Below are 27213 nucleotides of genomic sequence, written 5' to 3'. Positions count from 1 at the left end.
CAGAGATACTCATTCACATTGATTGTAGGACTATTTTTTTTCTCTTTGTGTTGCCAAGAACTTACCCCATCATTTCATGTGCAAATACCTGATGTATTATGGGTTTTAGTCCTAATGAGCTTATTTCAAAGCTTCATTTTAGCTTGTTGGCCATTGTCAGAGGTACATCTGGCAGGACATGGTGACAGGTGGGCCTAGCATTGCACTTAGTGTAATGAGGGCTCAGTGCTACTGCAGCAGCATGTTAAATGGAGTGGAAGGCCAGCACTTAAACTGCTTGTGGAAAGCAAGATTGACTTGTTCATATCATGGCTTAAAACTAGTATGTTTTCATTGTGTGCCTTCTAAGTTTTGATTTTTTAAATTCTGTTTTATAACCGTAAACAACAAAAGGTTATTTTTACGAACATCTGTTCAAAACACTGTCAAAACGAGGCACATATAATAGGTGCCCTCTTCAGCTGTGAATTAAATATTCCTCCTAAATGTTTTCTAGTGAGTCTTGATTTATTTTTAAACTCTAATAATGAATTTTGAAGCATTGTCTTGAATATGTAGAATTTTGGAGATAAATCTCTGTATTTTAAAGTGTTAAAATGCATTTTAGTATATTATAGATAAAATATTAAGCTCTGTGTGCACTCTGCTGTAACACAACAGCTGAGCATGACTGTTGCTGTCTCCAGGGTTAACGATTGTATCCTGAGAGTAAATGAGGTGGATGTTCGGGATGTGACACACAGCAAAGCAGTGGAAGCTTTGAAAGAAGCGGGATCAATCGTACGGTTGTATGTCAAAAGAAGAAAACCAGTCACAGAAAAAATAGTGGAAATCAAACTTGTGAAAGGCCCCAAAGGTACGTTGGAAATAGAAAGTTTCTGATTGTATCAGGAGATTTTTAAGTACATTAAAATTGGAGTAAAATATTTAATTGGATTACCTAGTAAGGATGTTGGGGTGACTAAAAATAATTTGGGGAAAGTAATTACTGGGCAATGCATCAATAAATATATAGATGCTATAGCATGGTGATGCTTATAGCTCTACTGTGCTCATACTTCACAAAGCATGAAGCAAATGATCTAGGTTTTGGTTTTCAGAACTTGCATATGGGTTATGTCTTTTCTAGAGTTTTATTTTCTAGAATATTATGGAGTTCACTTGAAATGGCATCAGAATTACTTTAGCCAGACCCTGATATTATATATATTAATGTCATACAAGGAGTGTTATTATTTATGTAAGAATTTAAATCTAATGAATGAAAAAAATGTTTCTTGAGTAATGCCTTTATCTTCAAGCAGGTCTTGGTTTCAGTATTGCTGGTGGTGTAGGCAATCAGCATATACCTGGGGACAACAGCATTTATGTAACCAAAATCATCGAAGGTGGGGCAGCACATAAAGATGGCAAACTTCAGATTGGAGACAAACTTTTAGCTGTAAGTAAGAGCTGCATTTTTAAAATGGTCATTTACTTTTAGGCTCAATAGGGATATGATTCAATTTGTGGTTAAGCTGTCTGGAAATCAGTGATGAAATTAAATCTGCATCATTCAACACCATCTCATCAGGAAATCTGAAATCTGTTCCTCATCCTAATGTTCCATGCAAAACCTGTATAAATCAGCGTGTTTATTTCTGATGCCTGCTATTATTTTTCTGAGATCTGAGTGACAGAATTGTAAAAAAACCATACAATGGGATTGTTTCTCTTCTCAAAAGAGAAGAATGGAATGGAACTCCTTGTACTGGTGGCTGGCCAGCCTTTAGCCAGCCTGTAGTGAAACTGCTGCTTATATTGCATTTCAGTGTTTGTAACGTTTCTGAATGGCATTCTTATTTTTCTTTAAAGCTTAAAATAGCTTCAAAGTTGAAGCTATTTTCTGTCTTCTATGCACAAAGTAAAAATAACTTTCAACTTCCTTAAATTCAATCCACAAATTTTTTGTCCAGATAGAAAAATGAGAGCCACAACCAGAAATATATTGCCTTGTTAAAAGGTCTAGAACATGTCATGGCAAGTTTATATGTGGTTTATTCTTATTAGAGGAAACTTTTCTCTATGTAATGCTTGCATTAACACTGTGTAAGTGTGCACACTTACATTTTGAGTGTCTTATTTGTCCCATTAGTTCCCCAAAGTTCATCTGTGCCTTCTTTACAATGTTGTGGTCAATGAAGTTTATTATAATCTTTCATAGGACTACTTGTCTTTCTCATACTTAACAAAGCATATCTTATAATTTGATGTAACCAGTTATGTCTGTGGCACGTGAATCTTAATAAAGACTCTCAATGTCAGCATTCCAACATCCTTCAGTGAGTGTCCTATGAAAACAGTACATTATTCTGGGTTGAGAATGTTTGTTTTTCTCTTCAGGTCAACAGTGTTTGCTTAGAAGAAGTTACTCATGAAGAAGCAGTGACTGCCTTAAAAAACACATCTGACTTTGTTTATCTGAAGGTTGCAAAACCCACCAGCATGTTCATGAATGACAGTTATGCCCCTCCTGACATCACAAACTGTAAGTTCATCTTATCTTTCTGATTTAATTAATTTTCTCTTTAAGGCTTGAACTTATTTCATTTTTAGTATTTTAACTGTTGCAAGCTTTTAAAAATTGTATGAGGCAAAAATCTGATATAAGTTGTTTAATGAGGAAAATTATGTGCTATAGAGAGCAACATCTTATAGCTTGTATAATGAAAAGACAGCAGCAGCAGGGCTCCAGGTATGTGCTTGTGGCTGTCATGGCCCAGTCCTAGAGACTCAGTTATTCATAACTTGCTGATGACTACAAGGGGAGAGAACAAGTGCCTCATGCTCTTGGGGGTGTAAAGAGTAGAAAGCCAAAGCACTGGGAGGGTGTTCAGCTTCCTGTGAATTAAAGAGGTTGGTGGTACTCTGATGTTTTTCCTGTTTTCCTGTTTTTTCATGAACTTGCATAGACTTGAATAAACTCAACTGGGACGATGGGAAGTTCTTGCTTTGCTGCTTACCTGTGAATGTGTTAAAAAATTCCATGTTAACTTATTTGAAGTCTGACTTCAGTTTTGACAATTATTGGCAATTCAAATGGAAAACCAGTGAACACTGTATTTAAAAAGTAGTCACAAGAATTTCTTGTTGACATAAAAGTACTGCTGAGATGAGTATTTTCAAAGTTAAGCATACAAATCCAGAAAGTTCAGGGTTGAACTACAATGTAAAGAAATATTTGAGTATACTTCAGGATGGTTATTATCATTTAGTGGTTGGAGAAAAGGAAGAGAATGATATAATTGTGTCTTTCCAGGGCCGAATAGACTGACTTTTCTGGATAACCAGTTTTACTCATGTTGTCACATGAAATGGTTCTAGGAGAGAGTCATTTTATGTATTGCTTTGTTTCCTGCCATTAGATATGTGCAATTGATATGTAGCACTGATCTATTTAGGTACTACTTCATATGAGAAAAAGGAACATTTTGGGACTGACAGATGTAATTGGAAACAGTATGTGAACAACAAACAAAAGTGCAGCACAACAAAGACTGAAGTACCTTATAAACCCATTATTTATTGGCAATAGCTACAGTATCTTAAAATCTATTTGTAAGCTTATTGAATTGCAATTTGGAGCTAATTAGGTTTTATCTCCACCGTGTTATTAGAAGGATGCTCTTGAAGGCTCCATTCTTTGATATATCTAATTTTCAGCCTCCACTGATTCTTCTCGAGTTTTCTACTCATATAATATGGTTAGAGAACAGCCATTTTCCCTTATTGTACCTAGTTTGTTAAATTTTTCCACTGTTTCCTTGGAAAGTAGACTTCCTAGTCTCTCTCCATATAACTAGTCTTTTCATGTATTCCACCTGGAATTCATATTTTTTGAAGAAGAGAAATCTGATTTTTACAGTGTTCCTGGTAAATGCTGCAGTAATGCAGTTACACTGCTGTGGACTGGGATGTGACAAACATTGAAGTCTATAATCTCTTACCTTAATCATTGGAATATTTACTTTGTTAGTCTTTTGTGGGGACAAAGGCAAAACCTGTAGAAAGTTTGAGGGGAGGAAGGTAAAGAAGGAGCTGATTGCTGATAATTTGCCCAGTGCTAATAAATCAATGACAGTGACAAAGGTGGCTGTTGGTTGTTGGACTTCTGGTCATACAGAGATATTAATTTCTCTGAAATGGTGCATGAACTGGAGACTCATTTAATTGAAGGGAATTGCATCATAACATTCAGCCATAAGAGAGACAGTGAATTCTTCAAGAATACCTTCTCAGCATGTCCATTGGCTGGGCAGATCAGGAAAGTTCTGTCAAGGGAAACCCCCACATAACTGCCATGAGGATCTCTTTGCCATCTTGCCATGAGTCCTCAATTTCTCAGTAAATGTTACTTAGGGCCACATTCATTACTGGAGATAAATGGCCTGGTCACATATGTAGGCTCCTTTTGTCCCATTACCATCCTCCCTCTAGAGTTTCTCTCTGTTTGCTCTCCCTCTAAGGGTGATTTGAGAGATGGTGGCATTCTGTGCAGCCCAGTAGGCTATCCTTTGTGGGAAGTGTCACTCCTGTCCTTTTACTGAGAAGTGAAAAGCCAGTCTCCTGACCTTTTCATGTACCTCAAGCTCCAGCAGCTGCTTCTGGGAACCTTTCTCCTTCTGTTCAAGCATTCTGAAAAAAGTCATGGACATTTTTCTCAGATTCCAGGCATCTTGTCTGTCTTTGTCCTTTAGTGACCCTTGACAAGATTTGTGGACTGTCTGTACTTTGGAGTAGATTTTCTGAGTTTTATTTCATTTAGCTACATTTTCCTTGAGTGCTCTACCTGAAGACACTCTTTTTCACTGTCTCTGGTAGACCAAAGAACATTCCTCTGCAAAGTGCTGGGTTCTTTGATGAAACTTGAGTCTGTTTCTTTTCCTTACAACAGAAGAGCCTTTTCTACCCAAGGCTCCATGAACTTGTGTCTCTGTTGATCAAAGTGCAGCTGGCTGTTACCACAGCTGGTGTGGAAACTGAACCTACTGCAGGAATTTTGAACCCAAAGCAGAGCTAAAGGTCTTGCTGAGGTGTTTAATGACTTAATTCCAGGAAATCAGTTTAGTCTTTTCCTCAGTCTTTCACTTATAAAGAGCAACTGTGTGTGTCTGAACTGCTAAAGGATATTTTTCTAATACAGGGCAGAACAAAAGCTTTTCCAGTACCTCTCAGCAGCTGCACATGTACAATGGGAATCTCAAAGGGAGACATCAATCTCCTCAAAGGCCAATTCTACTTTATAAATGAGATGTTAACTTTGCAACCAGAAAGCCTCTGCGTTCTGCAAGAAGCTCCTCAGTTAGACAGAACTCTTACCAAAAAATGGTGGAACCTGTATATAATATTTTATATTTCATTTAGCAGAGCAGTACAGGGCTCAAGAGCTATAGATTGGGAATTCTGAAGTGCTTTTACCAGAGGGCAGATATTAAAGAGGTATTTTCTAGGATCACCTGGATTGTGAGTCAGTGTTGAAACATTACCAGGCTTCTTTCTTCATCCACTCATCTGCAGCTGTTTTGAGACACCTTTTAGCCAGGTTCTTAGGAGTTCAGTCCTGCCATAAAGGATAATTAAATGTGCACAGAGGCTCCCTGGGAGCATGTCTATTACAAATGATGTTAAGGTAGAAACTATAGTACTTGAGTTTATATGTGAGCTGCTCACTTACAGAGCCCCCTTGGGAGGGTTTTTTGTTGGCTTATTTTATTTCTGGTTTTTTTTCTTTTTTAAAAAGCCTCATTTTATCAGAAATATCTAAAAGCACAGTGCACAGTACTTGGCACTTTGCAGAACATGCAGTAGATTGTTCACTGTGCTAACTTGTGTTGGCATGGTAATTAACTGAAAAGTCCAAATTCAGAATTTGGTTTGTCTCTAAGCTTTTCCCTCTGGAACTGGTCTTGTTTAGTTATAAGGCTGCCTCACTTGCCCTGGTGATGAGGATTTAAAATGCAGAGCTAAGAACACTGCAGAACTGTGAGAACAAATTTCAGTGTCTAGGCTTTGTGTAAAATCTGATTTCTTTTAGAACTCCTGTAGTAAGAGTATCAGCTACACAATAGTGTGGCCTTGTCAGGTGGTCTGATGGCTCAAATGAAAGGACCAAATAAGTTAGTATCCATATAGGTAATTAAATTTGATATTTCCTTGGAGTTAGTGCGTTAGAACCAAGGGATGTTTGATCAGAGGTTTCTGAGATTCTGATTTATGGCACTATTTATTGGGAAGAGTACAGATGTTGTGCCAATATCGTGCACCTGGAGCTGAAAATTGACCTCTGTTGTTTGATATTTATCAGAGTTAGTGAATGGCTTCCAGCTGCCTGTGGGGAAGCTACTATTGAAAATCTTATTAGAGAAGAGCTGGGGCTGTTTGAGACCAGAGATTCAGCAGGGAAAGAATGTGGAAACAGAAGCTTATAGCTGTGTGCTGTTGATCCAGAGACTGGGATGTGAATGGATGATGAAAGCTTGGCCATAGACCTGGAACAGTTGATTACTATGTCTGTTTCTATTGCTTCTGTGAGATTTATATTTTAGCTCTTGAGGTGTGGATTGCCAGACTAAACATTACTTTACATTGCTCTGCATTTTCTGACTCAAGAAGAATGCAATTAGGAAAGATTGTGACCACATTACCTTCTGAGTACTGTTCTCCACTCTCTTTCAGGCTGAAAACTGAGAACTTTCAGTATAGAAAGTATGGAAATGCAACACAAGTCTCCCCACCATGTTTATTGTGTGCAGAGGGACAGCAGCACTGTGGGTGGGATGGTGCTGTGGAGCATTGGGCTCAGCTGATGTGTGTGTGTGATAATCACAGCTGTTAACCTGCTGGAGGGGTCATGGATCAGTAGCAGTGTAAACGGCCTCCCTCATCTATACAGAAAGGGTGGTCATTAAATGGTTCCCAGAACAAATATCCAGTAATTTGTTCAAATAAATACTTTTGAAGTTATTCAGTTGTAATATTACTAAGAAGGTAAACAGCATCATTACCTGTGAAGTGAATGTAGTAGAATATCAGAGTCAGAAAAGTGGCTAAATGGTTTTTGAGGGAGGACTTGCTTCCAATACAGGCCTCCTTTGAAGATGCATCAGTGATGCATTTTTGACTCCTAATTAATTTCAAAGTATTTTTTCCTTTGTGTTTTTGTGCATTTGCACAGTATTTCCACCCTGCATGGAGAAATAAAATACTGGAAGGTAGGGAATAATCAGTTTCTTCATTCGACATGAATGCCTTATTATTTCTTAAGTGGCCTAAGTACAGGAAAAGAAGAATATGTAATAACAGTAAAGGACATTAAAGTTTTAATTTTATTGGCCATTTTAGAGATTATACTTGTGATTGGTGTCCTCAGTTTACAGATAATAGGAAAATAATAGGAAATCTTCCATTTTTTCTTTTTGTCTAGAACTGTCTTAGATAAAGGAGAGGGTGGATTTAGAAATGGAATTTCTTCTTAAGAGTTTGACTTTTCCTGTCAAAGCAAGTTGATTTTATGAATGCATTTTTCTGTTCATCCAAAAGACAGTCCTGTATCAGTCCCATCAGTAATAATATTTACCTGGAAATAGAAGTTTAGATTAAGATTCAAAAAGTGATGGCTTGCCTTTTATTTCTGTCGTGTTCCTCATGAATATGCTTCAGCTCTAATTTCCATCTGAAACCGTTTCAGGAAAGGTGCAGGCATGGTTTTGTGCAGGAGCTCCACAGAGCAGCCTCTTTGTGCCTTGTATAGGTTTGCTTTTATAGCACTAAGAACACCAGCCTTGAGAAAGGACCAGACTTTCAAGCAAGTGACATATGTAAAACTTTATAAACTGTCAGGATGCAGCCTGTGCTGTTGTGGATCTGTCCACAGGTCTGAAATAATAAACTGTGATATTGCTTGATAGCTTTTAGTCACGTGGTGAAAAGATAAAAAAGTGTAAAAAATAAGGTCATGTCATAGGTGGTGTGTATATTTCTCAACACAGTACAGTTAAAAGCTTCAGGAACCTAAAAAACAATCAAATGAGAACTACTGTAAGTCAATCAAAATAGAATTTACATCTAATTACTTCCTTTAAAATATGCATCATTATGGCTGCCATTGACTTGTTAAAAGCAATTTCAAATTCATTTTGTGGAATGAGATAATTTAGTGCAGGAACAGAATGTACAGAGCTGCTATACTGTGCAACAGTTGTTCAGATTTTTTAATCAACATCCATTTTCCTGTAGTTGGAAAAGAACTCATAATGTCTTCCATTTAATTTTTTCTGCTTTAGCTTTACAATTTTCTGAGAAAAAGCTGTATTTATGTGTGGTTTTGTTTTAAACAAAAAGTACATACAATGACATGGTAATAATAATAATGTATTAAAAGACTTTTTTTCTTTAAGTGAAAAGCAATATGGTTTGGTAATCTTTGTGGAAATCTGCTAAATTGCTAAATTTATCTGCTTAATTGCTAAAATTCCAGTGTGATTAAAAACAGCCCAAGATTCAAAGTTGACAGCTAGGTGTCTAAATCTCTTACCAATGCACAGAACCTATGCATTGTACTGGGACAGACAGAAGGAAGTGGCATCTAAAATCCTTGCAGGGAGTACAAGGATGAAGGTGCAATGTGTGTCACTGCTGTTCCAGGAAACTGTATTAGGAATTGCATATGTTGAACAGCTCCTAATTTTTAGGGAATTCTCCAGTGAGAATGCTTATGTTGATCATTTGGTTTTAGCAAAGGCAGCTTTCTCTTTGCTTTAGACCTCATGAAGCCAAGCAATGTGAGGGAGCTTCCTTCTGTCTTTGTTATAGAAGGGCTCCAGGTGCCTCTTACACTTCAGTTCTGAATTTTGCTGAAACCTCTTGATATCCATAATTATGATTTCCAGAAGTTCTGCACAGTCTCATGCAACTGAGGGATGGTGTGTCTGAATAGCACAGTTCCTTTATCAACTGGTGCTTTCAAACTGCTGAAGCTGTTAATAGTGGGTTTTAGTGCTTGCTGAAATGTTGACAGTGTTCCATATGCCATGTGAAGAGTTTACTGCACACAGGTCTAGTAGGAATCTAGAACACTACAGGCACAATCCAACCCTGACTGGGTGATTTGAAAGATGGCTATTTAGCAAATATATCATGAATATATACATATACATCAAGAATATTCTTGATAAGTTTGTATATGATCCAAACTTTTTGATAGTGGTTTAGAAAGGAAGAAACAAAAGGAGAATATGCAGATTGCTTCAGCAATCTGTGTCATGTATGTTCAGTTAAAGAGCTTTGGGTTTAGTGTAAATCCTCAAAGGTCAGCTACCCCATCAGATAGAGCAAGTAAAAGCAAAGAGTCTGGCAACTTTAATAATATGAATCTGTGAAGAGTCTTCACCCTTCATGTTTGAACCTCAAAGTCTGAAGCACATACTCCAGGAAAAAGACCATTTCCACTTGTAGAACATGCTTTATAATAGCAAACAGTGGATATGACTGCGCCTTAATGAGCACTGAAAATTGATGTGCTTTACTTGGAAATATCATGCACCTTCTTAATTGTTTATTGGAACAATTCTCCTGGTGTTGTAGAGTATTTTCCATCAATTGTAATCACTAAGATGCTAAATTTCTTCTGGTATATGTGTTGTGGTTCAGTTGAAACTTTGCTTCAGTCAAGTTAAAAACAACTTTAAAACAGATAAATCTCCAGACTGTTCCCATGGGCTTCAATGATCCACAGTAACTGTTCCTAAAAAAGTTCAATTTGAGATGCAATGAAACTGAAAATTTTGCTTACTAACTTAGTGAGGAGTCTGGGGAATGTACAAGTTTAGCACACTATTTTAGAGCTATAATATTTATAATATATAATTTAAACTGCTACAGTTTGTTTTTAAAAGAGGTCACTCCTTTGTTTCAGTTTCTCCAGCTCTTTTTCAGTATTATCCTAACATTTTTTATTTTTTTCCTTCCCCTTCTGTGCAGCTTATTCTCAGCCAGTGGATAACCATATCAGTCCATCTGCCTACCTGGGACAGTCCCTGCCCCCAGCATCACCAGGGCGGTATTCACCGGTTCCCAAGGGAATGCTTGGAGATGATGAGATTACCAGGTAATGAATAACCAAAGCTCAGTGTCAAACTGAGTAACCAGGGAAGCTCCAAGATATGTTAGTGGGCAAAATACTAGTGAACACTATATTTTGTTTCAAGAAATAGATGCTTTTTTTTAAACTCTTGTAACATTGTTGTAAGGATAAAACCAGATACATTTATATGTATGTATACACACATACACTTTTTTAATCAGTCCAAGAATTGCATTAAAAACAGCCCTGGAAATGCTGCATGCATTGACAGATTTTTAGTATGGTAGTATGAGCAGACCAGAGATTTTCTTGTTTTAAAGCAAGCATATTTGGAGCCTCCCTACCCCCACAGAAAAGAGTTTGTTTTGATGGATTCTAAATCCAGAAAGGCTGGAGAGCTCTTAATCCTTTGGCATTAACAGACCGTTCATTCCTTTGCTATTTCAGTAGATTGCATTAATCTTTTGTTCATCATTGCTGATAAAGGGAAGCTCTTGTAATTTTGTTGCCCTTCTGTTCTGCAAGTATAGGGATGTTATACTGCACTTTCAGTATGCTGTTGCTGAATTCTGTGTCACACCATCATCTGGATAATGTCACTCAGATTCCGAGGCAGGGTCCACCAGGATTGAAACTTAAGTGGCATAATAAATTGGAGAATTGATTTTAGTGTAGTGGAAGGTAGGATATGTCTTTGTACTGATTTTTGACTTAGGGTTAGGTAGACATATAAGTAAAAATGATTCTGTCCTGTTGATATCATTATGATTTTATTGCTGTCCCTTAAAATTATTGTAAAAGGCTGTTTTTAGATTTCTTCTGAAATGCAAGACCTATTCATACATTTTCTTGAAATTGCCTTCTCATATTACACTCTGTCCATCCCAAAAAGAGATTTATAAATTTTGAATGTTATTTTAAAAGATGCTGCATCGTTCTGTTCTGTCTTCTGTTTTGGTTAATGTATTGGTATGATCCAGAGCAATATGTATAGAGATTTTCACAATGTCATTTATTTGTAATAGAATAGTACTCTGAGAAAATGAATATAATAGTTGGTGGAGGTGAAATTTGAGAATTTGGCCCTAAGATGATTTAATAGCTAGTGCAAAAATTGAGTGATTTTTAAAGATTGGACTAGATGATACTTTTTGCTTTGGAAAACAAAGCAGCTTCTTACTTTATCCTGTAAATTAATATTTAATTCCTCCAAATACTTAATGTCCATTAATTGTTCTTTAGTGCTCTCTAGTGATTTTTGAAATGCAGTGCACAGTTTGTCTGTTTTATTAGAAATATCATTTTCTGAGATCATTTATGCTTTACTCGTATTAAATCGAGTAGCAGATAATAGATTTTTGGAAGGAGTCTTTGTGCATTAGAATTTGACTGGCCTTATCAATATTTCTTCTTTCCTCCCCTCATTCAAGTTAGGAGGGGGTCCTCCAAAAAAGAGTGCAACAACTTGGTTTAGTTTAACTTCTTCAATTGCTGTGAAATTGAAAATGAATTTGAGAATGTCACAACCTACACTGACGTTCTTGAGCAATATAGAAAATATTAAGTAATGACATTTAGTGCTGAATAGGATTGTAGCGTAATAGGAATTTATTTATTTATTTATACATAATTACAGATTTGTTCAGTTCACCTAACAACAGGGAGGGGATTTTGTTTTGCATCTTGAAATTTTTCTAATTATTTTACTTTTACTCATATCTAGTGACCAAGATTTCATACTCCTTTCTTTTCCTTCAGGGAACCTAGAAAGGTTGTCCTACATCGAGGATCAACAGGCCTTGGTTTCAACATTGTTGGAGGAGAAGATGGGGAAGGAATTTTCATCTCTTTCATCCTTGCAGGAGGGCCAGCTGACCTGAGCGGAGAGCTTAGGAAAGGAGATCGAATCATTTCTGTAGGATTCTTTGTTTCTTTTATTTAAACAACAACAAAAGTTTCCCCCTCCCTGCATATTAATCCCAAGTATTGATAAATAAAAAATGTTATTAACTGAGCTAAATTTGAGGCAATGGAATATATGCCGATATACTTCCAAACTCTCTTTGAGGACTTTAGTGTGCCTCAGTTTCTCATCTATAACCTGATTAAAATAACACTTCCCTCTCTGAGACATTCAGTGAAGACATTAACTTATGTTAGTCTCAGAGCTTAGGAGTATGTGTGTCTAAATTGAAAGAATACAGATTTCAGAAATAACCCTTCTAATGAGGTGGAGATGCTTGGCAGCAGTGTCTAAAACAGGGTCTTCCTGGAGTAGCTACTGAACCTTCTGTTGATCTTAAAAAGAGCCATCTCTCTAAGGGATTTTACTAAATTAGTTTTGAAGGTCATCAATACTTTGTATGTTTCTTTGTGAAATTACTTAATTTATGGAGAATCATTTCTTTGGCCAATTACATTGTATTTTGGAAGTTGTTTAAGAGGAATTATATCCTTTTAACAACTGTTACTGAAACTGATATTAAAGCACATCTTTATTTTAGTTTGAACTATGAAAACCGCTTTTGATCTAAAATGTAGAACACATATTTGTGCTGTTTTTAAATCTGCTGCATTGAGAACTGCCAGATCCACAGAGGGTGTTGTCTGTCACTGGTGTGGTGGCAGCATGGTCTGTAGGCATTATTTGGCTACGAAGGTCCCTCAACCATCACAAAAAGTAACATTCTCTATTTCTCCTTAAAAAGAAAGAAAACACTCTTAAAGAAGAAAATTGACCATTCACTGAGTGATAGACTATGACAGTCTCAATAATTTTTAAGAGGGGTATATGTGAGAGAGGATTTTATTGACTTTTGATTTCAGGGACAATATTGGGAACGGCAGATACACATGACATGGAAACTAGTTTATATGCAGTTAATTTTTTTCCATGGATGTGTGTTCTGTGGTGATAAACAAAAACATTGATTTTGATAAAGAGCTTTTTCTCTATTACTTGTAGGTAAATGGAGTAGATCTAAAAGCAGCAACCCATGAACAGGCAGCAGCAGCCCTGAAGAACGCAGGCCAAGCAGTGACTATTGTAGCTCAGTACCGTCCAGAAGGTAAGGGTTGCTTTACACATTCAATTCTCTTGTACAACTTGAAACTCAGAGAAAGATAATCTACAGGGTCCTGCCACCAAACCCCTCTTCTGAAACAAATAATGTAATGGATGTTGTCACTTATATCTGCAAGTGATAAAATTGGAATATCTACAAGTGTTGCTGCCATGGTCTGCTACATTTCTTGCTTTCACCATTGCAAAATTTCTGTTTCTTCAGTAAATACTTCCACTTTCATAACATGACAATTAATCCAGAAAATCCAGAACTTAATAGAAATACCCTATCGTTCTTTTGTATTTCCAATTGTATTCATGCTTTAATATGGTGGTTTTATATGCTTTAATACTAGGAAGATAGAAGACTAAATCCTTCTTTGTTGTGTTGATTCAGATGACTTAAGGAGGCCATCAAGTTTTCATTCCTTGGTTTCACACTGAGGTGTTATTTCTATTTATCCACCAGTTTCTTCTGGTCCAGATTAGACTACAACTGATACTGATTAACCATCCTGGTGTGTTCTGCAGAACACTACATCATCAATATATATTTGTCCTCTTGTATTTCTGCAGCACATTTCAAATGCCTCTGTCTGTTTGAAACTTGAAAAATTTAATAGTCTAAAATGAAATACTTGAGTCTGTGAACTCCTCTATTGTTGGCATTATATGTACTAAGCCGTTATTGTTGTTTATGAACTGTGATGATCAGCTAATTTCTCCGATTTTGCTAAATTTGTTGACCCAGTAATTCCTTGGAGAGACTTGCCTGTTTGAAATTTTCCTTTAGCAATACTGTCAAGGGGTAAGTGTAGGTGTCCATCAGGATTGCTGCCTTCATCTGTTAGGTGGCTGATAACAGCACACTTGTAGTTGTTCCTTATTTCCTCTTTTCTGTGGTGTTTCTTCTATCTTGATCTCCTCAAATATTTGAAGCATTAGCTTTCACATTCTCCAGCCCCATGACTTGCATCAACATCACATCTCTTCCCCTTACCCAGGGAGTCTGTCCATAATAAGGCCAAATGATTGGTTTTTCTGCTTCCCGGTCAAATCCCTGCAGCCAGGGATTGGCTGAACATTGACCTGCATTGCCAATGCCTGTATTGTCTCAGGAAGCTTTTTCTTGGTCACATGTTCCATCTGTACATTGCTGTGTTCCAGGATTCATTTTCTAAGAGTGCTTTGAGGCTGCCTTTTAAAAAAGAACAGTAAGGTCAGCATTGGTTCTGAAATATTGCTTTGGCTTTGTGTCAGTATTGTCAGATACTTCTATTGATACACATTTGGTGTATGCTCTGCTTGCCTCTTCTGTGTTGTCATGGGTGGTTCAAATTGCTGTACCTCCTTGCTTCTTGGGTAGAGGCCCCACACCTTATTGAGAAATAGAATGTATGCTTTTATTTATCTCTGAGTTGTCCTTTTGAGCACCTAACCATTTCTTTTGTTCAAAGAGGGCATTTATGGTCACTGTTTCTTCTGCCAGAGGGGCATAGTGGGGCGTGGCTCATAGGAGAACAAATGTTTCTCTGGTGTAGAATATGTACTTCCAGGACTCAAACACTTTGCTTCCCTTGCCCAAGGATATATACAGACTTCATACAAAATCAGCAGTTTTTCAGTCCTTTCTTTCTAGGATTCAGGCTTTAAGATGAAAAGAATCCTTTCATACTTTGAAAGTCAGAACCTTTTAGAAGAAGAGAACTAAACATTTTGGATGGTTTCTGCTCTTTCTGAATTGGAAATAACAGCTTTCTTCATTACCAGTTGTCCAAGTAGATGGTTTATTTTCTTGCAATGTGTATTGAGGTACTTGACTGCTAAGATTTTGAGTCATTGCACAGAGATTTGCCCAGAGCAGCATACACTGCCTCTTAGAAATTACTAAGTGTCACCTGTAGGTTTCAAGGCTAGAGCTATGCTTATTCCTTCATGGCTATGGACCAGACTGTGCAGCTGAGCTGTATTGAGAATTCAGTTCTCAAAGACTTATATGGCCCTTGAGAGGATGCATTTTGGAGAAGTTACTCAAATTACCCGATATTATGGGCAGATATCTGACAAATTAATCAAAGAAAGGATTGATCCCCTTCCCCTCCTCGAGTTGCTTGGTCTGCACTGAGCATCTTTCCTTATCAAACAGTGGTATCTTAAAATCTCCATTTGGAGTGAAGATGTTAGAATCACATCAGGGTTCACTCTACCCTTTTGAGGTATGCCTTGAAGGAAAAGTGAAACTAGAAAATTGAGATAATTGTACTTTGGAGGCAAAGTATGAATTGACTCATGGCCAACCTACCTCAGAGAGCTGTAGTTACTGGTGTCTGACATCTCTGCCTATTCTTACTCCTCATAAAACAAGTTTGAATGGAAGTCCAGCTATCAGCTTTGTCAGGTCTGGTGTGGGAGCTAAATGGAATCAGGTACTCATTGTTTAGATCTTAGAGATTAGTAAAGAGAATGTTTCCTTAAAGGTTACTCTTTGTTTGCATAGGAAAGCAATCTGTTTGTGATTTGACCTTTCAAATAGAAAATACCATCTGTGTGATTGAGTGCACTTGATTAAAGTGTGTGTATTCTTTGGTCATCTGCCTATTTCCTAAATGATAACTTCACATAGTAGTCTTTCCTCCTCTCCATTCATTTAAATGGTAAACTTTTTATGTATATATGTATGTGTGTTTTTATAATTATCCTCATTTTTTTGTTTCTGCCATTTGGAAACAGGTTAATAAGTGTTAAAATATTCATGAAGTTGTTGTTCATTATTGGTGTTTCTCAAATGTCTTCATAAAGCTGGAGAGCATCAGTTGTAACTGTTTGTATTGCATATGTATTTTATTTATATTTATGAATCCAGCAGGATTTTGTAAGAGATGCTGACAGCTAGGACAGATCAAGGAGATTCTAGACATCCATCAGGGTTCATTATAACTGAGTAAAGAGATTCAGTATGATAGGAGCATTTGGAAGACACATGGGACTGGCTCACTTCACTCCCTGTAATTTTATATGACAGTTTGTATGTTCATAGATGTGGTGGGGAATGCTAATTTATGTTTTTCCATCTCAGCACGTTTCCTGTTTTCCCATCATAAGTTTCCCTTTGTCTTTCTCCTCCTATTTTTGGGAAAAGAAGATTTTTGCAAGCAGTTCTCTCGTAGGAAAGTCTGAATTATGCTATAGAAAAATGAATCACTGGAAAACTCTTCTCATGCAAAAAATTGAATTTTCCGTATCTCTCTTCAGATCCATGGTAACTAAACTCTAATTGCAGGGTTTGGGGTAGGCTATTATGGCTGAATGAAATTGATTTTATTGAATTTGGGCTCAAATTATATAACTGCTGACTTTTCTTTCCCTTAAATCTCCACAATGTTCCTTGGTTATGGAACTGGGTGAAAACAGATGTAATTGCATTCTTTAAAGTGTTCTTCTGGGCATTCCTTTAGTTTCCAAGAGTGTTCAGTAAATTTGAGGGATGCCTTATAAAGCTTTTCTACTCCACTGAATTAAATTTCAGCAGCTTGCCTGCACTCTTTGGGGCAAGTAAAAGCCAAACATGGAATGTGAGTGTGTTCTGCTGTTTACAGAAGTGGCTCATGTGTCAGGCACCCCCACAATTGTACTCAGTTGACCTAAGGCTTTCTTCTTGTAGACTCCAGGCTTTATCTTGCAACCTGCCAGGAGCTAATGTTGGAAACTGGTCACCTACTGGGTTGTACTGGTACATTCTTCTGTGGTACATACATGCCATGGATGTCATACAGAGTCTCCCTAGTTGGACAGATCTGTGGGTTTGGACCTGTTGGAGCTGGATGCTGCAGAGGAGGGATCTGTACTAGATGAGCAGGAGTTTGTGAAAAAGGAATTATCCTGTAGAAATATGGTTGGAAAGTCAGGATGTTGTTCTCATTTTCACCTTTATTTAGAAACTTTTCCTTACTCCCTCCCTTGTACTGCAAATTTCTACCTCCTTTCAAGACATCACTCATGAATAAAAAGGGTTTTGCTTTACTGTGAATTCAGCTGGAAAAGAAATACTGTGACCTGGAGCAGTTTCAAAGCAGGAGATGTTGCTTCAGTGCACAAAAGTGTTTTGATAAGCCATTTTAATTTGTAGTGGCTTCTGATCCATTTAATTTTCATGTTGCTCCCTGGCTCTGCAGACACCTCAGTGCCACACTGCTGTGTTTCTGGATTTCCTGCAGAGGTAGGATGGCAAGGAAGAATTGTAATGTTGGTGCAGAGGAATAAGAGGAAGCACTAAGCAATTTGAATATAGGTGTATCTCCTGGGAGTGGGCATTCAGAATGGTCAGAATTATGATTGTGCTGCATAGCAGGGATACAGGAACTTGAGTGCTTGAAGGGAATGTAGTGAGGGGTGGAGCAGCAAGGGGGAAGTATAGGACTGCAGAGCCTTAGAGTTCTTGGAGGCCTGTGTTTCACTTTGACATCCATTGTTGCATTCATTCAATTTAAAAGGTCATCTGAAATGTAATAATAATGTTGCCTCAAAATTCAGAATATCTGGAAGGTTAGATTTGCTATTCCAAAAAGATATGAGGTGCCAGTGGGCTGCCATAACTGTATTATTGTTTGAGTGCATTTAAGTGTTTAAAAAGAATAGAATAACCAAACAAATATATTAAAAATATGAAGATATATTTGATTGAAATTGGATAGAAAATAATTTAGTGGGTTAAGCTTTCTATTGTAGTTATACTCTGCTAGATCAGAACTGAGCTGTATTAAGGATGTGGATAATTGCAGTTACATAAACTGTGAAGTCTGCTTTTGGAGGGCCTTGAAGAAGGCAGCAGGCCAAGTCTATTGACATCAGCAGTCCTTCCCTGGTCACTTCATCTTTCCCCAAAGCAGGGCACAATTCAGAAAAGCCTGTCATGACTGAAAAGGATACCAGTCCTTTCTGTTTCCCAAGGATTCACCTGACATTCCAAAGATAAAATTACAGTATCTTTTCTGAAAGAGTAGTAAGATGTTTAAGTGATCAGATTAGCTTCATATTCTTAGATGATCTGGTGGATCAGTGTAAGATTAGGAGAAGGTGGAACCAAAACATCAAGAGAAGATTTCCAAGTATTTTTGTAAAGCATCTGCTTCTGAACCTGCATTGTTCATATAGGTAGTTAGCACACATTCTTTCAGTTTTAATAATGGAAACTGTGTATTTTTCATTCTCTCTTGTCTCTAAAACAAAGGACTTGAAAGAAAAAGGAGGAAAAGCAAAAGTTTTGTTAAAGCTCTCTGCTCAATGGCCAGTGTGTGGCTGATTTTCCTGTTGACAGTGTGGCATCTATGTACTGTTTTCCAGTGGAATTCAAAAGAGAATAACTAAGCTCTTTGAAATGGTGCCATTTTCCTATGTATAAGCTAAGATTGTTTTCTGAGCATTAGTATTAAAATACATTGTAAACCTTCTGTCTTCAAAAGTCAGCTGGAGTATCGTGAAGCCAGTAATGCTTGTACAAAACTTAGTTTTCAGTAATTGCTTTTTATCAAGGCTGAGCTTCCCTTGCTTTCTAGATGAGGACATGGCTTTTCTTAAACAAAGGTGGTTCAAAAGATCAGTGCATCCTGATTTCGTAAAATGAAAAATTCTTAAAAAGAAATACTTAAAAAAAAGTTTGCCCTGTGTTTGGGTATGTGGTCCCTGGTTTTTCAGGTTTCTTTTCTTGCTTGTTTTGTGCCTAGTTCTACTCACTTGCAAGTAATCTAGATTAGTCAATTAGAGTACCTTCAAAACTGGACCCATTAAGATTGGAAAGAGGGTTTTACTATATATAGCCCTTATAGACACTATAAGGCGGCTTACACATGTTTTAATCCTTTAAAACCTCACTCCTACTCTTTAATATACTAATTAAAATTGTTTGTGAATGCTTTCTAAGCCTTCATCAACATTTTTAGTGGATTCAGCTCAGCAGTGACTGGACCTAGTCTCTTTCTGAGAGGGGTTCCTAACTAAAAGCAAATGCCGTTTTTCTAATCTTTTGGAATTCCTTGGCGCAGTCTTTCAGGTGATTAATGAGATGCAAGCTCATTAAACATTAGAATGCGTGAAAGTCACCAACAGTATGTGGAATTCATTGTGGTCTGTAATATCAAATGACAAGCATTGCAGCAAAATAATATCTCTTCAAAAATTATTTATGATGTTTGTATTGTGGTCCATGCATTTTAAAAGAAAAATAGAAAATCAATAGAGGATCAGTGTGATGGTGGCCATCCTAACTACCAGACTCCATTTATCTCTTTGGAGGCACCATGAAATTGAATATTCAGAGAGTTGAGAAAAGAATATAAATCAGTAGTTATGTAAAATTTTCAGCACAGGAGTCCTGCTTAGACAGATCCAATGGGTCCTGCTAAAGAGGGCTTTCCATAGACAGATGGGAAGAGGGAAGCAAGGGGCATACTTTTTTAATTAAAGTGCACTTTTTCAGCTCTACGTGGGTTCAGTATATGTAAGGATCTCTGCTTCTCAGCGCTGTGCTGCCATCTGTTCCCTGTGCGCACATCCCGGCTTCCTTGAGTCGCTGTTCCTTCTGTGCTGTTTGCTGAATTTCCCATCCCTGGTGTAGCCTTCTGCTCTCCTGCCCCATTTCTAGAATGTGTGTTCCAGACCAGATGCATTTTCATTGCAGCCTCATTTTCCTCTTCCCCTGCCTGCACAGACAATTCACCACTTTTCTGTGTATCTGTGTATCTGTGTTTTGTTGCCCACCAGATGGGCAGTGCAGGAGAGTTTCAGTGGTCAGATCCTTTCTGGAGTTCTGATTTTAAGTTCAAGTAAATATTGACATTAAAAACATGACAGATTTCTAGGTAAAATCACTTTAGCAGCTTGGAATCAGAGTAATCTTCCAGGATTTGCTGTTCTTCCCTCCTTTTTCTTTCTTGCTGTGGAATACATGCAGACATGAAATAGAGCAGATTTAGTCTAGTTTTGTACCATCTGCTTTTCCAGTGTAATTTTAAATTTTAAACTTGAACCCAGATGTGTTCATCCTCTGTTCTTAACAGCTGATTATGTGTAAACCTGAATAGGCTTTAGGTTTTTTCCTTTGGTGATGGTGGGGTTCTGTCCCTACCTCTAAACGTCTTGGAAGCTTTGAGAAAATTCTAGTCAAGAAAAGATGCCCTTATTCTAATGTTCTCATTTTATTGTACTTCATGATAGTTTTGCTGCCTGTTATCCTATATTTGATGTATATCAGCAGCAGCTTTCCTAAAATTCAGACCTTAAAAGTTTATTCTGAGTGAAGTTTCATTCACTGCTGTTGCATATACATCCAGTTTTGGAGCCTGACCAAATTCTTACTGAAAGTATTGAGAGATTGGATTGTATGGTTTTCTTTTGGTTTTGAATTTCTTTTTGGATGTGTGTCTGTGTTTCTTGTACCACCATAGTTCTTATTAAATCAGTATTTCAGAATCTTAGTGTTTTGATGGCTGTGGAAATTGGAAGCATATTTGTAGATGGAGTTCCAGTGACCGACCTGCTTCAGTTGGGTTAAAATCACTTTTATTTTCATATAAATAGCTTATGCCCTTTCTGTTTGGTTACCCTGATAACACTACACCAGAAGTCAAACACATTCCTTCCCTGCCAAGATCTTCATTTCCTGTTGACCAAGAAAGCAGAATGTCCTTTTCATCTTGTTCACTGTGCCTGTTCCAGCTCCAAATTTCTGGAATGTTGATGTGACTAAACTTCTTTAAAAGTTACATATTTATAAGTGCATTGTATGATTTTGTCACAGCCAAGTGGAAGTTTATTCTGTTGTTCACTGTGATTTAGGGGAACAAATATCAAATTTGTCATACACTATATATGGCTATTATGCATAACATAAGTAAGAAAGGAATTGTAAAGAAAATAGTTCTCTAGCATATGTGAGAATGTAGGGATGATAAGCTGAAGGAAAGTAAGAGATTGAAGATGCAAAAGGCACTTGATAGCCAACTCTTCTTAATCACAGAGATAGAAATATAACCTGTCCTAGACAAATTATAACCTCTTCTAGATAAATTAGCAGAGCTCACACTTTGCTTCATAAAGCTTATGTTGAACCAACCATACTTAGCCAACAGAGCACAGGTGCTGCTCTCTTGGGTATCAGACTAACACTGTTTTTCTGATGCCATCAGGAGTCCTACAGCTGTCTTACTTTTGTCTCCAGCATTAGTTTCAGTACCACCATACTTAATACTAAGGTTTAATTTTTTTAAACCAAAAATCCTGTGTACTTTTCAGCTCCAAACTCAATGATGGTGAGAATTCTATCCATCCTGTTCCTTCCAAAACCTTCTGTTAAGAGGAATGTAACTGGAAATTTAACTAGCTCAACATCAAAGGAGCTCACCAGATTCTGACTGCACAGTGCTTAAGCTTCTCCTAAATATGAAATTTCTTGGCACTCCTCCTTTTTGAACATAAAACCTTCTCAGTCCCAGCCCATTAGTTTCCTTTTTCTGCTTTATTCATATGGCAGGAGCCTCTGTGGTGAAATTATTCTTTTCCTTACTCCTACAGATGTCCCTGTCACTCATTCAGCACTTACTTCCCAGGAGTTCTGATGAGGAAAATTAAATCAGTTCAGGAAGCTGTAACACCAGCAACCAGAGGATGAAATATAGGATAGACTTAGCAATACTGGGAAATAGCCTCACTGGTAGCTCTCTTATATCTATGTGTTGCATGGGAGGGAGTCTGATTCTTCAATAAAATGACACATGATACAGAAATTATTTTTTTTCCAGTAGCTAGTGCAAAGAGCTGCAGATATTTTTAGTATTGAACAGACTGTAGCACAAGAAAATGCTGGGATTATCTGATCTTTTCCATGCTTACTTTCCTTTCACACAGGGGCATCCAAAAATCTTTTAGGTTTATCGTTTGTTGGGTATAAATGGGCTAAATGAGGTGATTTACCCAAGGCTCTGCAGAGCAGCAGTAGCACAGCAGGAATGGGCTGTTCTCTCACTGCACCTGAGCCCTTCCCCTAAGGAATGCTGCTTTCTAAAAAATGTCGTTTTCTTGCATTCCTCTTTTGTTACTGTCCTGTTATCCTGCATTCTTTTGTTATTAGTGATAGCATTGGTACTAGTGGAAATAATGGTTTTGATTCTCTTCTCAAACAATCTCATCAATTTGATTTAATGCCAGTAAAGTGTTTGGTCTGAACTTTATTTGTTAAAAGGCACTCGGTGCTATTTTTAAAACTATGTTATCTTAAAAACTACTAGCTTTTGCTTATAAGGGACAAAAGTTAGGGTTATTGAAGAGACTGTCCGTATTGTCATAATCTGGATAGGGTTAATTATAGATGCTATTGGTGCTCACTGTATGATGAGTGTGTGGGGAGAAAGGGCTACAGAATACAGCATGATAAAACATTCGCAGTTTTTAGATGGCTGTTGAAGGAACCTTAGTTTAGACATTTTCTCAAGATCATTTATTTTAGAGCCCTTTCTCAGTCTTGCACTTCCTGAATAGCCGTGGTGCCTGCAGGGAGTGAGGGTGCAGCTCAGGGGAGCCGCTCATTGCCTGGTCCAGCTGCTTGTGGCACACACCCCTGGTCTCTGTGTTGACTTGCTGTAATCTGGCATCACGTGGTCTCCTGGGGAAGGTGGTGGCTGCACAACATTTCCTTTGACTAGGAAGGGTTTACAAGTGGATCTGTTGATCCTGAAGTCCAAACTATTCAGCTGAAGGAAAAACTTACTTGCTCTGAGTTCGTATGTTATGCTGACGGCATGTAAGTACCTCACTTCAGGAGCTGGTTGTCCTGAAGAAGCAATTACTGTTTTCCTGCCTGCCTTTGTAGCTAAAATCAAATGCATTTAGCATAGTTTTATTAGTACACGGTGCTGCTTAAGAACACAATCCGTTTTTCCAGGATTAACATTGAACATAATTCTGTGGGGGCAGTTTGAATCTCTAATGCCGTTTACGAGTGGATTGAAATTCATGCCAGAATTCTGGATATTTTTTTTCCTTTCCTGAGCTCCCAGAGGAACATGGTCTTATTTCAGAAGATTTTTTTGCATATTTCCCACCTTGTAATGTTAAATTCCTTGTTTCAATCAAATCCAGTAATTTTGAAGTACAGACGTTTTTCATTTGCATTTCTTAACATTTTAAATTTAAAATATGTAGTTCTTGGTTATAAACACGTCTTTCACATGTATGCTCTGAAGTTTCCTTTCTGTCGTGGATTCAAATTTATCCGTATCTGTCTTTATTACCATGAAATTGATAATTATTAGTAGAAATGTTTGTCTTAATTTGCAAAATAGTTACTGTGAACTATAGATGAAAATCACAGAATTTTGAAGTATAATATTCTTGTGTATTTTCTTTGTCTAATCAAAATTATTTCAGATTCTCTTTCCATTTAATTGCTGAAGTTTGGCAGGAAGTTAATTGCCATGCCTGTCTTTGTTACAGAATACAGTCGTTTTGAAGCTAAAATCCATGATTTACGGGAGCAGATGATGAACAGTAGTATTAGTTCAGGATCAGGATCTTTGCGAACCAGCCAGAAGAGATCCCTCTATGTCAGGTAATCATCTTTTTCACAGCATTGCTACTGTGTTTTTCTGCTTTCCTCTAGAATTACTATCTTGGTATTTGTGTTTTCATACTCTTATTTTCTAAACATTAATAAAGGGATACTTATATGCAAATATAATAAAAATAAAGTTTTATTTAGACTGATCAATAGCTGAAAAGGAAGTAATATCTCTGAGAACCCTAGATGAACTTTGAAGATTGGTGCTATTATTTGCTTTCTGTCCTCTGATCTGAGAGGGATGATAATCCTTCCGCAAAAACATATATTTCTTCTTTACGTCAGCGTATGTCAAGTCTTAAGAACTTGCTTAGTTCAGTTTGTGTTTTTGTGACAGTAGTCTTCATATTCTCCATTGTTCAGTACTTGAATTCAGATTTATAGTCTCTTTCTTAAGGTTTGACAGATTTCCATCTTATTTCCTTCAGCTTACTTTAGTTGTTTTCTCAGCTTTATTAAGGAACCTTATTTCTCTATCCAACTGAATTTTGTTGTGGACTATTTTTTTCTTGGTAACCAAGAGAGAAAATGCAAAGCAAATGAACTGGTATACCTCATTAATTTATTCATATAAAGTTAAACATAAAGAAGGCTGAAAGGAAGTGGAAACATAAAAGCATGCAGCAGATGAAAAAATAGGTGGTTTCACAGGGAAATTATGGCAGGGTGTAGCTTGTTCATGTGTCACTCAACTCATACATTTGTTATCATGTACTGATAAAGCATAACATTTTAAGTATGGAACAGGGGCAAAAAGATGGCATTTTAAAAAATAAATTGGTTTTTGAGTTCCCCAAATCGTCTCATCTCTGGATTGAATCAGGGCCAGCAGTAGCCTCTTAATAGGGGCCAGAATGTTTCAATAGAGCAGGTAAGCCTCCGAGTAGTTCTGGTATAAAATGTTGTAGGACCTGCTGAAGAGCTTACAGCCTTTTCCAGGCTGTTGGCAGAAGCCTTGTGGGGACTGGTTTCACTGAAGGGTTTTGAAGCTCAATAATCAGTGTTAGTATAAGTCAGTACAAACATCTAAAATGCAAAAATTCCACAGCAAAAGTATTTTTGTACCCACATCTCATTACAGAGGGTGGTACTGGGGCTTTTGGGATCTCCTTGTGTCATCACACCAAAAGTTGCCAAAGACTGGGAGGCAACAAAAAGGGTTCACATCTGTTGTGTCTGGTTTCTGATGTAATTTTGACCCCACTGAAGTAACTTTTATCAATATTTTCCCATATTGCAAGATACTGAACATGTTAGTTACCCACTTTATTCCTTATAATAGACCACTCTGGTATAGTCATTTTGTACTTTTAATTGTAGCAATTCAAAACCAATTTCAATAACTTCAGGTATCCTTTTTCAGTGGTGCTGGATTTTGAATGTGCCTTAAAGGATGCCAGTTATGTAACAAAATGCTGAATTGAATGGTAAATCCAACAGTAAAATGTTTATAGGCATTCAATCACAATTGAAGAAAAGCTATTAAATAGAAATACCCTGAAAATCATCTCTGCTGCTTTCTCCAAATCATGGTAACAAATTAGGAAATAAAATCAGATACATTATTGTATCCCTGTAAACATGATATCTTTAAGACTAGTCTGCCTGCAGACAGCATTTTTTGGTATTATGTAATATTAAGGAAGAGGGAATTGTGTTTGCCTGAAAACACAATTTAGAGTAAAATGGCAGATTTTTCTTTGTAATTGTGTGTATATCAAAAAGATGCTACACAGCAATTTAGGAAGCAGCCCTTGGAGGGCAATACAAATACAGCAGTTGAGCAGCAGCTGACTCTCCATTTGCACGTCCTACTGTCCCTCCACACCACACCCTGTCCCCAGCTAATTCAGATGTACTGATGTGTCTTCTCTTATTTTGCTTTATATTTCTTCTGGTCTTTGTTCTGAGACAGGTTCTCTCATAAAAATGTTGCATCTGATCTATATCTATATATAGATATATATGCTCATCTGGAGATTCCAAAAGCGCACGTGAGATACCTTCATGGTATTGAGTTTCTGTGATAATACATGGAGAGAGAATAAATCTGTTCCATATTTAATCTCATTTTCTGTGGCAAGTCTCAGTCTGCAATGTGTGTAGCATTCAAAACTAAACATTACTTTTACCTTTGTGCATTTTTCTGACCAGCACAATATGTTCCAAATTCAAACAACGCTGCTGATTTGTGCTTGAATCAGAGCAAAAAATGGTTCTAGCTCTAAGTTGAAGAAATGTAACAGTTTTAAAATTACTAAGAAATTTTAAATAAATCCGTTGGAAAAATAAGATCTGCTATTAGCAGCAGGCTAAGTGTACTTGCCTGCAGTATAATTGGGCCATCTCTATGATATTCTCACAGTTCAAACAACTTAACCAAAAATTCAGAAAAAGAGAACCTCCTTTACAAGCTGACCTTCGTTTTTTGTGAAATGGTAAAATTAATTCATATCTAATGAAATGAAACATAGAGATGCTTTGCTGCAGGAATTCCTGGTTGCTTTGTTTGTTGAAGAAATGCTTCAGTAAACTTGGTCTGTGATACTGGAAGTCATGAGTATGGCAGGTAAAAAGATATTCTGGAAAATTTGGCAATGTTACACAGCCATTACATTTTTGACTTTGAACCATAAACTGTCATGAAATATGCAACCTAATTTCAATTTCTCTAGCCTTGTGGATGAAGGAGCTGAGTTACCTTTTTAGTGCTCTTTAGTTCCTGAGTAACACAAAGTGAAATAAAAGGAAGGAATTGGTGCTTTCTCTAGAAAATAATTTTTAGGACTTCCCATTTAAATTTAAATAGAACTTTACACTAAATATCATAGGTCTCCATTCAAACAGTAGTTGATCAGGATTACTAAGTTTATTTTTAAGTTAATTTGTGTTTATAATTTAAAATAAGTATACATGTATGCATGGCATTTTTAATCTGTAATAAAAGTCTCCATGGAGGAAGTTAATAGAAGCAGTATTTTTTATATTCCAGCTTGTAGATAAAGGCATCATCTGGGCTATGAAGTGAGTTCTTGGTTGATGATGTCCCAGGCATACAGGAAAAGCCATGTTAATCACTTGAGATCAAAAGAAATTTTTGTTAATTCTCTTGCTTTTGAGGTCATTTATAGGATCATTAGTGGTTCCTGGTATTCCTATAAATGTTAGCTGCATAGTTTTGTCACTATTGTGTGACAATAAATGATCTTTTTATAAAATTATCTTCATCAGCTTTGACTTTTTTGCCCAATAAAATTATTTTTCTTGAAGTGATTTCACCAGAGGAAATATTTGATGAAGCTGCTTTTCCTTGTGCAAAACCTGCTCTGGGTAACCATTTATCTAGTTGGAAAAGCAGATGTTGGTAATAATGACTTTATCCCTTTCTGCTGCCACTTCACTCCTGAGCATTTTTTCTCATGC

General features: G+C 37.0%; 1 protein-coding gene across 21 annotated transcripts in view; it reads left to right on the top strand.

Moving 5' to 3' along the window:
• Window positions 1–27213, top strand: part of DLG1 (discs large MAGUK scaffold protein 1) — a 145373-nt gene that overhangs the window by 94168 nt on the left and 23992 nt on the right. For all 21 annotated transcript variants that reach the window (XM_033069026.1, XM_033069023.1, XM_033069021.1 and 18 more), the window contains 7 exons: window positions 687–856; window positions 1305–1441; window positions 2383–2527; window positions 10018–10144; window positions 11879–12035; window positions 13086–13188; window positions 23667–23781. In XM_033069026.1, the coding sequence (XP_032924917.1) occupies window positions 687–856; window positions 1305–1441; window positions 2383–2527; window positions 10018–10144; window positions 11879–12035; window positions 13086–13188; window positions 23667–23781 (954 nt within the window). The remainder of the gene's footprint in view (window positions 1–686; window positions 857–1304; window positions 1442–2382; window positions 2528–10017; window positions 10145–11878; window positions 12036–13085; window positions 13189–23666; window positions 23782–27213) is intronic.

The sequence above is a fragment of the Catharus ustulatus genome, chromosome 10 (assembly GCF_009819885.2).
Source record: "Catharus ustulatus isolate bCatUst1 chromosome 10, bCatUst1.pri.v2, whole genome shotgun sequence".
NCBI classification, from domain to species: domain Eukaryota; kingdom Metazoa; phylum Chordata; class Aves; order Passeriformes; family Turdidae; genus Catharus; species Catharus ustulatus.
This window is presented reverse-complemented; position numbering and strand designations above follow the sequence as displayed.